General features: G+C 36.3%; 2 protein-coding genes across 3 annotated transcripts; one reads left to right on the top strand and one right to left on the bottom strand.

Annotated features, from left to right (window-relative positions):
• Positions 1-858: 858 nt before the first annotated feature.
• On the top strand, positions 859-3,439 carry LOC110845584. 2 transcript variants are annotated; one of them, XM_035846720.1, is made up of 7 exons: positions 859-1,080; positions 1,288-1,392; positions 1,485-1,543; positions 1,625-2,413; positions 2,487-2,937; positions 3,007-3,131; positions 3,210-3,439. In XM_035846720.1, exons 2-7 carry the CDS (start codon positions 1,338-1,340, stop codon positions 3,300-3,302), a joined length of 1,572 nt encoding a protein of 523 aa, XP_035702613.1. In that variant the 5' UTR covers positions 859-1,080; positions 1,288-1,337; the 3' UTR covers positions 3,303-3,439. The 2 variants fall into 2 exon arrangements, with proteins under 2 accessions (XP_035702613.1, XP_035702612.1); XM_035846719.1 differs by having other exon boundaries at positions 1,271-1,392.
• A 1,820-nt stretch (positions 3,440-5,259) lies between these two features.
• LOC110841957 lies at positions 5,260-9,034 on the bottom strand. Its single transcript, XM_022087659.2, has 11 exons — positions 8,845-9,034; positions 8,201-8,439; positions 8,069-8,099; positions 7,942-7,994; positions 7,842-7,884; positions 7,658-7,767; positions 6,436-6,472; positions 6,281-6,368; positions 6,133-6,168; positions 6,023-6,059; positions 5,260-5,932 (listed from the first exon to the last, which is right to left on the bottom strand). The coding sequence occupies exons 1-9, from the start codon at positions 8,962-8,964 to the stop codon at positions 6,137-6,139; spliced, it is 753 nt and encodes a 250-aa protein (XP_021943351.1). The 5' UTR covers positions 8,965-9,034; the 3' UTR covers positions 5,260-5,932; positions 6,023-6,059; positions 6,133-6,136.
• Between the last annotated feature and the right edge of the window lie 3,195 nt (positions 9,035-12,229).

Genomic DNA, 12,229 nt, shown 5'->3' with positions numbered 1-12,229 from the left:
ACCGCCCGTCATCTACCATCTACCCAATGCTACCGTACATCATCTACTTTTTTATCATCTACCTTTTTTTCATCATCTAACTTTCTAAAAATCTCAAATTCCCCAAAAATGTTAAAGTGCCCCAAATCCACCCCCACAATTTTTATGGGGCAACGTGAGATACATTGGGGCAACGTGATATTTTATTTCATATTGGGGCATCGTTCGTTTTTTAGCGAGCGAAGCGAGCAGGTTAGGTTAGGTTAGATCTACTAGGTACGGGAAAAGTAATAATAATAGATTTATTTCAGCACACAAATTTTGTCAAATAATTTACAAAAATGATCAAACCCTATCTAGTAGGAAATATCTTGATCATCTACGTCGCTTAAACAATATCAAGCTCATCTTGATTTAACATAAATATATTGTTTTACAAATAATAGTTCGAGTTGATTAAATTATTTCATCAATAAATACCTTAACTTATTTCATCAATAAATAGGTCCTTAACTTATTTTTGAACGTAACATAACTCAGTTCATCCTTAATGTCATTAGGTAGTGAATTCCATAATAATATTCCCCTAAAGTTAAAAGTAAAAGTGTGAAATGTTTAGTTAGCCAACCTAACTAGCTAGGCTAGTTACAACCTAGCTAGCTAGGATAGATACAACCTAGGTAGCTGGGCTAGGTACCTGTGCTAGCTAGCTAAGCATTTCACACTTTTCCCGTACCTAGTAGATCTAACCTAACCTGCTCGCTTCGCTCGCTAAAAAACGAACGATACCCCAATATGAAATAAAATCTCACGTTGCCCCATAAAAATTGTGGGGGTGGATTTATAAATACCGGAGATTTGGGGCACTTTAACATTTCTGGGGAATTTTAGATTTTTAGAAAGGTAGATGATGAAAAAAAGGTAGATGATGAAAAAAATGTAGATGATGAAACAAAGATAGATGATAAAAAAGTAGTTGCTGTACGGTAGCATAGGGTAGATGGTAGATGGTGGGCACTACAACATTACTTTTTTATCCAACAATATTTTTTTATCGTCACAAATTTGAAATTCAAAATTGCAAATATTTTTATAAGAACGGTAAGTCATCTTTATCTGTTATTTAATATTAACAATTGTTTCTTGCATTGGTTAAGTCTCTACACGCTGGGTGACTCTAATTAAGTAAATATTGATATTGATATTTGATTTGATTTGAGCCGAATTGGTAACTGTCCACAGTGGACAGTCCACTGTATATTTAGTATTTTCGCAATTATCAATGCTACAGGTGGATACAATTTTTAGCATAAGAATCAGAAACTAGACTATAAATTCGACCAGGACAAGTGCTCAGGATGGATTTGGTTTTGAATTCCGAGGCGTTATCGCCTTCGAATTCTCCAACTTTAGGTAAATATTTTATTGTTATTAATTAATTCGTAACAAATCACAAATTGTTCAAGGCTTTACGGGGTTTTAATTTAATTACGCATTAATTGCAGGCATGGAAGTTGAGACGTCTGAAAATGTCGCAATGTCGACTGCCTTACTGAATCCGATCGTACGTACATATTTAATTTGTAATTCCTCATCATTTTTATGTTCACCATTTCATGTCGAATTTTCGCACCATTTCTATCAGGTTCTTGAAGCTATTTTCGGCCATCTCGACGTCCCCGACTTGAAGACGACTCGTCTCGTCTGCCGTGATTGGAACGAACTTGGGACCACTGTCTTAGGAAAACAGTCTTGTCTCCATGTCACCCCCATTTTCTGCTACCACACCTCAGATTTACACCTCATCGCCCCCATACACCCCAAACTCATGCGGAACGTCATCATCTCAAGTGAATTCGATGCCTCAATTCATTTAAAAAAGACAGCTGCCGTCATCGCCAAGGGCTTCACCATTTTGCCTGAATTTACTGGGGAAATCAAGTTTTACGCGAGACAGAGGAAATTTATCCGCGCCTTTCTCGACGGGATGACAATGCTGAAATCCACAAAAATCCGGGCCATTTTAATCTACATGCATGAAACAAATGCGAACGAGTGTTTTGATGAACGTCAAATTCAAGCTTGTCGAAAACTCCCTGTTCAAACTAGTTTGACCTCACTCCATTTCGACATTTCGCACGACACCGGCCGAACTAACGGAGTGCAAACCGCCCTGCAAGTTTTGATCGACTCTGCACCAAATTTGACCCATTTGTTCGTCAATGCCACGTTCTACCCGAATTTGGAGGGATGCCAAAATCTAAAATTTTTGAAATTTTACTTCATACAGTTCATATTTGGCTATGTAAATTGTGCTCATGCAACTTGCCCTGATTTTAAGTTGGGTGCTGTGATCAAGATGCTGGAGCAAGTGAAGGATTCCTTGATCGAATTGGAGTTGGACTTTGACGGTCCATTTGAGTCCGTGTCTCAGGTAGAAATTAAATATATGCATAAAATAACGTGGTAAATAATCTGCATGCAATTTAATTTTTCCACACTTCCAGGACATGAATCTGGACGTTCCCGTGTTATCTAAACTTACCTCCGTCACCATCAATTTCTTAATGGCGTACCAAATTCAAAACTTTTTTGATGAGGCACACCTCCCAAACTTGAAAAATCTCGTGTTCGGCAACTATGAATGCGGTGCGACGGAGTTGTCAAGCTTTCTAAATGTGTGGCAGCGACACCGAGGAGTTCAGTCCCTCGCCTTGGAACTTGGTCAGGATTTTATGGAGGGCGAAATCGACTTCGGGCAAAAAATTGTCCAATTATTCCCCTCCGTTAAGAAACTCGAGTTCATGGTGCAAATTCTGGGCGACGTGAACTCGGAGAAAGTCAAAACGAAGATGGGACCTTTCCAGAAGTGGAATCTAAAAGAGTCCAGCGTTGTCGTGTATTTTGAGAAGTGCGCCTCGGTAGTTCGAGTCCTTAAAAGTCTGTCTTTTTGGAAAGGTACGACGAGGTTTAATAATCATGGTGAAAAATTTGTCTCTAAAAAGTAGTTATGGCGTATTTTTTTAGGCGTAAAAAATGTCCGCTTCGTGATCGAAAGCTACGATTTCTCCATAATATCTGCTATTGCCGTTCAACATATCATTCTTCACAATAGGGGATTAAAAACTGTGAAAGTAGAGGTAAAGGTAAAGGTATGTGCTTTTACGCTTATCAATTTGCATATGTAAGTTTCTTACTTTTCCGTAATATTTTCACGTAAATAAATTCAGGACGAGGAATCTGCGGAACGAATGAGAGCAAGCTTGGAAACCACTAGTATACCCGATTCTTTCAATTGGAATGTGTGTGTAACGTCCGACTAATTAATTAAATATTTTGCGATTGATCCAAATTCATAGTTAATTTTTCAACTCCAATTTTACATTATTTCAATACATAATACATTGTTCTTAAAATTCTAATGAAAGATGTAGAAAAGATAATTTGAAATTAAATATCGTTTTCAAGCCTTCAAGTATGAGAATTTTTGACGTGGCTTATAAGCTCGTGTAATCATCTTGTATGTAAGTTACTATAACAATGGAATCATTGTGAGTTACGTATCTAATTAAGTATGAAGGCGGTTTATCACGCTAATTAATTCTTAAACAATTATAGTTTTATTTGTTTCCTTGTCGTCTGTTAATTAAGTAACCTGCCACCGATAAGACCAACAGCCAGAAAATCGGCGTTACTAAAGCGGTCCATATAGCTCTGTTATCCAAACCCCAGCCACTATTCCACACTCGTCTCATCCCCTCCATCGGAATGGCGATAGGATTTAAATATTTGCAAAACCATCGATAGTGAACATTCATAGCTGCCAAGGGCCAACATAGTCCTGAAAGTATTACACAAAATTGTAACAGTCAGAGTTTTTCAGAAAAAAAATCATTTTAAATTCGTGTAGACATAATTAGTTTCTTGAACAATAGAAAGAAATGCAAGAAATAAGCGATATCTAACGGACAACCCCCTTGGCGTAGATTGTACCAAAGTTGCAGTATCTCTCTTGCAGTTCAGTTAAAAAATGTGGAAAAGTTGCAAAAAATCAAATACTGGTAAAATTCATAATTTCATCCTGTTTATGTACTTACTAAGATGTAATTAACCATGTACATGTGCTGCAAAACTGGGTTGCTGAGTTTAAAGTTCAACATGTTCTGACTGGATTCTAAGTAAGGATTGTGTCCAAAGTGTCTTGAAGTTCTTTCAAGGAAACAAACAACGAGGAAATGCAATGTATTGTATGTACATACATATACCGAAATAAGAGAGACACGTACACTCTTAGAAATTCAGCATTAAATTGATACCAAGCGGTATTCATATATGGCTCTACTAATGTTGTATGGGTAAGTAGTACCGTGTAGTTGGGTATTAAAGTTTTACCATATCGGTAGCAAATTTGTAAGAGCCCGTATAATTTTAATACCAATCGGTAGCCATTTAGAAACCTAGAAAGAAAATAACTGCCCAACTATACCAGTTTTCTAAGAGTATAGTTAAAATACGTTTGAGGCTTTCGTCGCCCTTCGTTATGAATATAGTTTTGCATTAGAAACTTGATTGCATCAGGTTCCCACTGTCAATTGCAAAAATGCAAAACTACATATATGTATGTATATATACATATATACATATAAATATGTATGTATTCATTCTCGTCGAATTAATAATATTCCACTCTTTCCTTGACAAACTTATATAATTATGGAGACTTGGTACCTGAAGTTGTTTGTTTTTTCTGGTTTTGACATGAGATATATTTATTTATGCAAGTATTTGTTTAGAGGAAAACGGTCTAAATATATGTACGTAACGCACATAGGACATACATATGTGTACGTTAAATAATGAGGTAAATCAACTTACCTATATATTATTCTCACCATGATGGAATTGAACCTTTTGTCAACCTACATATAGATTGTGTAACGTAACGAGTTATATAAAAAAAATCAAGCCAAAAATTAAGAATCACATGGGATTTATCTTTCTGTTGCATGACAATCAATAATTACATGTACGTATACAGAGCAGGGATGGCCAAAAATATCTACTTCGTTAAAATATAACATCTTTCTCTCCTTGCTTCCCAGAATTCGGATTTCCAGGAGTGACAAAAAGACGAAAATCTACGTCGAGAATATGAAAATATTCGTTTTGTGAAGAAAGTAGTATTTTATAACTGTCAGAACACTTTATTTTAGAGGAGTTTCTAAAAATAGTGTTTTGACAGAGCGAAAATGTTAATTTCTTTATAAAACCTGTATTTTCGTATGACTTGTGTATTCTTCATGTAAATTCATGATTATATTATTAATAGAGTTCTTTAATTATTAATGAGTCCAGTGTAAAATCTGCCCTTGAATTATTGATATTGACTTGAAAATACCGTACTTTGGATCTTGCCACAACAATAAATATTCTCAAATGGAGATTAAATTTATGTATATGTTTGAAAGTGGAATAGTTTTCGCACATAAATTTCCCTAAGGAACTATCTAAATTACATTGTCAGCCATAAAAAAGTACAGGTTTCTATGTAACCCTTGAATTACATTTGCGTTATTTTATCATACATATTTATCAACATGATGGAATATGTAAAGTAGGCATCTGCAAAATTAAATGAAAAAATTATCCAAGCATTGCGAATTTTATTTTCATGGTAATCTCAGTGATTTGAAATATTTACGGTTAAAATTAATTTGATTTTCCTGCCCAGTGGTGACAGGTATGTTTTATCCTTGTAATCCTAACATTTAAAAACTTGGCAACATACGAGTACATTGAAAAAGTGTAAAGCAAAAGAATTTTACCGATTTAATTTTCCAAAAATGTTAAAATTAACTTAAAAACTTAAAAAGACTTGATTTATGCGGTGTCCGTCAATTTTTGGATGGTCGAAGGACTTGTCGAGGTCATCATAGTTGGAAGAAAAGGACTCCTACATACATTAATAAAAATACTTCTCACTACTTTGAGCATACCAAACAATTATTCAAATCGACACCATGTCAGTAAATAAAAAACTTACAGATCTCTTGCGTTAAGGATGAAGCCCTTGCCTTGCCCTGCGGAAGTGTAGCCAAGACCACGAATTAACATTGCGCCACGTAGTAAAAAAAACTGGGATAAAATACTTACACTACTATCCCTGAAACTGCGTTATGCTCTGAACTCCTGTAAAAATTAAATTAAATACGTGATTTAAGCAATTTAACAAATCAATCTTCATTTTCAATCCAGACATGAAATATTTGGGTGTGTTTCCTAATTTTATAATTGTTCATACCCTGAACAGTCAGCTCCCCCGGCTTCGCCTCAACAAATTGAGGGGCAAAAGCACCTTCAACAATTCCTGGTTTTGATGATACGACATTCTAGAGACAAAATTCACACCTTGGATAAACATTTCTTTAAAAAATTTACAACGACAAATAAACTTACAACGACCTCACTAACGCCCGGTATAAGAACTCGTCCCCTGTCAAGTAATTAAAGTTATTATCGCTATAAATGTTGCCATAATGGAATATTTGGGTGTGTCGTAGTTTCCCAGTGGTGGAGGAAGCTGGGGATTGTGGGACAGGAGGAGGAAGAGGGACTTATTATAGGCAAGATAAAATTTTGCTGAACTTCTTGGGAGACGATGCCCCCCGTCCCACTGCTTCCCCCCACTAACAATGGAACCTTTTTTCAAGCTACACGAGATAAGCTTAGTGACATATGCTAAAAAATCAAGCTAAAAATTAGAAATGACGTGGTACTTATCTTTCCGTTGAATGGGCACTTGGAGGTCAAATATTTGAGGGCAAAGGTCACAGTAGCGGCAGGTTTTTTTCTCAAGCGGGTGAGCGGAGGAGTGAAAATTTTCTCCTTCGAGGTCACTCTCGCACGCTCGCACTTCATTCAATGCATATTATTTTTGACAAAATTTCACAATCTCGTAAATTGGTGTATACATTCATCTAATTTTATATTTTCTTTTTAAAATCCTACCACCGATCCGTAATAAAAAAGTGCCGATAGGTTCAATAAGTTATTATTATTTATATTATAAATTAAAATTATAAATCGAATATTATCCTCGCAGAGATGACTACTAAAAATTATAACTGCGTCTAATTATTTAATTAGTGTATTAATTAATTAGAAATCATAATCCTTAAAGTTGACTTATTTTTATTGCCACATTTCGTTGTATATTTTTGGAAATGCATACTAGTAACGAAACTAGCGCGACAGTGAAGGGAGCGGAGTGACCTCGAAGGAGAAAATTTTCACTCCTCCGCTCGCCCGCTTGAGAAAAAACAGGCCGCTACTGTGAACTTTGCCCTCAAATATTTGACCTCAAAGTGCCCATTCAACGGAAAGATAAGTACCACGTCATTTCTTATTTTTAGCTTGATTTTTTAGCATATGTCACGAAGCTTATCTCGTGTAGCTTGAAAAAAGGTTCCATTGTAAGTAAGTTTCCGGAATTTTATCATTTTATCATGGCCATTTATCAATCAACTCGCTGACTATAAATTTGTCATCCAGAATTTTAAGATAACATCGGGGCCGAGAAATGATTTAAAATGGGGGGATTTTGACGATTTTGACGATAAGTAATCGTTAATAAAAGGTGACAAAAATTAGGATTAAATTATGACTTAAAAACACTTACTTAATTCCATCCCATGCCTGCCCAGCACGGCTCTTCACCTTATCAGAAGCACCGGTACCGGTTTTATACTCACCGGTTCGAATTTGGTCGCGTTTTTCACCTTCTTTACGCTAAATATATACAGGCGAAATCAATTTAGAGGAAATTAAGACACGCTGTCGAAATGTGGTACCAAATCACTTACCAAAGTGGGTCCGGCATAAGTAGCAATTTTTTCATTATTTAATCTACAATAACAAACACATTTTTAATCTCAGTAAAAGGTCGACAAATTTTAGGCTTACTCAGATTCCTGGTAATCTCCAATCTTTGGAAATGCATCAAATTGGTCGACAGCCTGAAATTTAATGATGACAAATTACTTACGTGGGTATATCAAATTTGCATGATTTTTCTTATTCTATAACTTACACCAAGTTTAAGTTTATGCAAACAATCAGCACTGCATGAAATTGAGTAAAAGTTACAAAAAATTAAGTGAAACTTGAATAAAAATCGGGAAATATTTTCTTTAAAGCTTATTTAACAATGTAAAAAAATTACATAGTGTTGTAAACAGCAGCCGCGCTGGGGAGGTCCGTCACGTATGGAGATTTTGGGTAAGGGAAGTTGTCCCCATTGTAATCATAATCGTGGGAAGGGGCAGATTGAGAAAGATGAGACGTGGGGTACAAGTCCTTCAGAAGCTGGAGTGAGGGGTGAGACACGTAATTCTTGCTGAAATCGACTCTTTTTGGGGAAGCTGAGACAGCCAAATACGACAACCAGTCCGAAACCGTTTCCTGTTTAAAAAAACACAAAATTATTGTCAGAATATTCAAAGTGGCACATTTAATTTCGTGTTTTACACAAAATTTTACATTTCTTTAAATGATGGAACAATGTCCAGAAGTTTTTGACATGTTAGAAATTATACAAAGAAAGTTGATTAGATATTTACGGTAAAAATTCTTGTTAGAAATGCATGCAATTTCTACAGAAAAAGTGTCACATTTAGTGTCGTGCTTTACCGTGTGTTTCTAAAAATTGATATAAATATATCCATAAATTTTTGACATGTTGGAAAATATAAAAAAAAAATTACAAAAAAAATACGATTTTTCTGTACAGTCCATTTTTACACTTAAAAAAGTTTAAATTTTTAAATTTTCACATTAATATTTTTGCACCGCTGTTATTTTACTTACCCGTGGATTTCTGGGGAAAAATTGTCCCACCCTTTCGTCACTTCTTCTCCTGTGACGAGCAACAGCAGCCTGACACGACGACAGTCCCAGCAGACACAGCATTATGCCGAACCACGTCATATCACCCCCCTCAGAAAATAAAAGCTGGACAAAATCTCAGCTCGGAACCAGACAAACTTTAAAGATTGGACTTTGCAGGGGAAGAACGAAATGAGATCTCGGGGTCGAAATATCTCCGCTTTTATTGACCTCTTCCTCCCCCTCCTAAAAAAGTAGCTCGTGAACGTCAGCATGTTTTTAAAAAATTAACATATTTTACACTCTTAAAAACCCGGTATTAATGTGTAGTCAACGAACGGTGTGCATAGGGAACTTCACCAAATGATGATAATATTTCTCACCTAATGGTGTTAAAAACAATAATTACCAGCCAGTAACAATGTGTAACCATTATGACCAGATTTATCACCATGCCCTGGGCAACATTATCACCATTTGGTGAAGTTCCCCATGCACACGGTTCGTTGACTACATATTAACACCGGGTTTTAAGAGTGTAATCCAACATCATATCGATTGACAAATGCATAAAAAATATTGCCCCAGTCAGTAAAACAGTACTTGGCCAACGACTTTTCCAGTGTTCCGGATGCAAGTTAACCACTTACAAGAAAGTGGTTTCTTGCAGCTATTTTGACCTGCAAGAAATGCAAGGCGCATGGTTCTTGCACTTTCATTCACTTCGTTTCAGTTTCTTGCACCTTGCATTTCTTGCTTTGCAGTGCAAGAAAGTTATGACATAAGAAACGAAACACTGGGCTCTTCTGCATAAGCGCATTCCTTTCTTTATTGGTGATGTGTAGCAAAACATTTTGAATGGTGTCGTTTTTTAGTGGATCATGATTCACAGTGTTACTTTTTAATTATATAAATATCCGCTCAATTATGTATGTAATTATGTATGTAGTTATTTGTATGCATATACGGTCACATTATTGTATATGGATAACATATACGTTAACTACAATTAAGTAAATGATATTTCTATCTCTGAATAAAAGTACATATATTGGCCACCCCCGAAACTATTTGGATTTTTTTCCAAGTTTCATATTTTTTTAAAAACGATTTTTCAAACTTGTCCCATGCGATTCTTATGTACGTGTGCCAAAACAAAATCGAGTTTTTATAGCATTACAAAATCAAATTTTTCGAGCCCCTCCCCCCACGACCAGTGTTCATAATTTCATCCCCACCCCCAATTAAATCCGGGGCTTCGTTCAAAATATTTATTTTGTATCTTGTTTCTCTGCAATAAAATATCTTAGCCAAGCCAACCTTGATATTGAGTTGGTCATGAGCTTGTTTCGGCTCAGTTTATATTTGTACCATTATTAACTTGTTTACCAAACTTCAAAATTTTAGTTTTCTAAGTAATTCGATTAATTTATTCATTAAGAAATAAGTTACTGGTCTAAAATTAAATCAAATCTAATAAGTCACCACAATATGCTAAAAGTACTCTGCCTTAAAAAATACGTACAAAAGTATCTCCAACACCAGTCACTGTGCGACAGTTGCTCCATAATGTTCGAAAACCTGGCCATCCACCAATTTCGTTGCCAGGTGCACCTACTGCAAAGAAATTCGTTTTATAAAGCGTACTGCTTCGAGTGGGATGAAAAGAGGGGGTGCGCCATCCCGCTGCGAAATGGGCGAAAATACCGCCTATTTCAAATCATCTACTTCACTTACACGTTTCCAATTCTACCCGTGTCCCTGTTTCGAACTTTACAGATTTTTACATCCTCTGATTCTGAACACGGTCCACTCGAAACGGAGTTTGCATGTGCATTCACCATTTTTATCTGGTCCTTCGTTCCATATTCATGGGTTTTCATGAAGTATTCTGGGGCGTCAAAGTTTGTCAAAATATTCGAAGCTACGATCACCTTGGATAAAAGCTTGTCGGGTACAAACTTGAACCCCGTTTCACAGTCAACGAGCCCATAGTTAAATCACGCTTTTCACGGGGTCCCCGTGGTCTCAACGATCCGGTTTCGAACCGGTTAGGAACCGAGAGCAGAAATATAAGGACCGAAACCGACCCGAACGTTTTTTTTTACTTATCAATACAATTTTGGTAGAGTCATGTATGTATGTAGATATGAATGCCGCTTGGTATGCTTGATTTTAATACTGGATTTTTAGATTAGAGTGTAGCCATGGCTCGTTGACTGCGAACTGGACTTAATACATACATAAAAGTTCTTAATTATGTACTTTAATTTAATAAATTCCGTGCATTTCCATGTACATTTCTAGACAACATTTATTCGGCCGACTACTCCATGGAGAGTGACCTTGTAAAAGTTGTTTTGGAAGGAACTACTTTTGCTCAAGCATATTTATTCTGGATTAATTACATGATGCCTTTATTCAGTTTATTTGCCAGCTTTTCCTCCTCAAATCCCATATTCTCTGAACTCACGCAAATCTGGCGTCTCATTTTTCCCCGTAAAAATAGTATTGTTCCCTATACGGGACGACTTATTGTCGGCACATTATCATGGATTGGGTCCCTTATTCTCTTCGCCGGCCTGGGGATGGGTCTCTTGATAACGGGCATTGGCATACTTTGCTTATCTGGTTGGACAAAATTTCTAAACCCGCCAAATGGCGGGAAACAACTTCGGGGCAATATGACTTTCGGGAAAGGGATTCAAATATACAAAAGCCTGCGCGTCTTGTGCATAATTCATTCCGAAATGGCACGAGATTTTATTCAGACGTGTATTCATCATGCTGCCTTCGTCGTCTACTCCAGCTTGATAATCTGTTTCTTATTGCGGCATATCATGGCCAAAGAGCCTTTGTCATTATTAATAATTTTTGGGGCATGCACACTCATCATAGCCGCATTTGGGGCGGAATGGTTTGTGGTATACTTTATCAGCTCGGGGTCATCTGGGTCGAAGCAGTATATTCACAGGATGCAGAAATATGAATGTGGTACGAATAAATATAGGCGAAAATTGGTGACATCGCTGCTGCCCAATTGGATAAATTTGGAAATCATTGGATCCGTGGATACCCTCAGGAATGGAATTCAGCTAAATTACTTTCTCAATTTTGTGTCAAGGGTGACAGATTTCACTCTTCGGCTATTATTTGCAAAGAATAAAACTGACGTAATCGGGTAATTTGTCGATTTACAATTAAACATAATTTTTGAAAATTAATGTTTACTATATACATGGAGTGGTTAAGGTGAAGGTCAAAATTTGGTGGAATATGTAAGTAGCTTACTTACTATAAATTAGTGATTATAATAACATAGTAGATGTATTTAATCCAAATATAATATGGAGCGTATATGTACATG

This window comes from Folsomia candida, unplaced genomic scaffold (genome assembly GCF_002217175.1).
Source record: "Folsomia candida strain VU population unplaced genomic scaffold, ASM221717v1 Fcan01_Sc001, whole genome shotgun sequence".
NCBI lineage: Eukaryota > Metazoa > Arthropoda > Collembola > Entomobryomorpha > Isotomidae > Folsomia > Folsomia candida.
The sequence above is the reverse complement of the archived record's forward strand: the minus strand, read 5'-3'. Positions and strand labels throughout refer to the sequence as shown.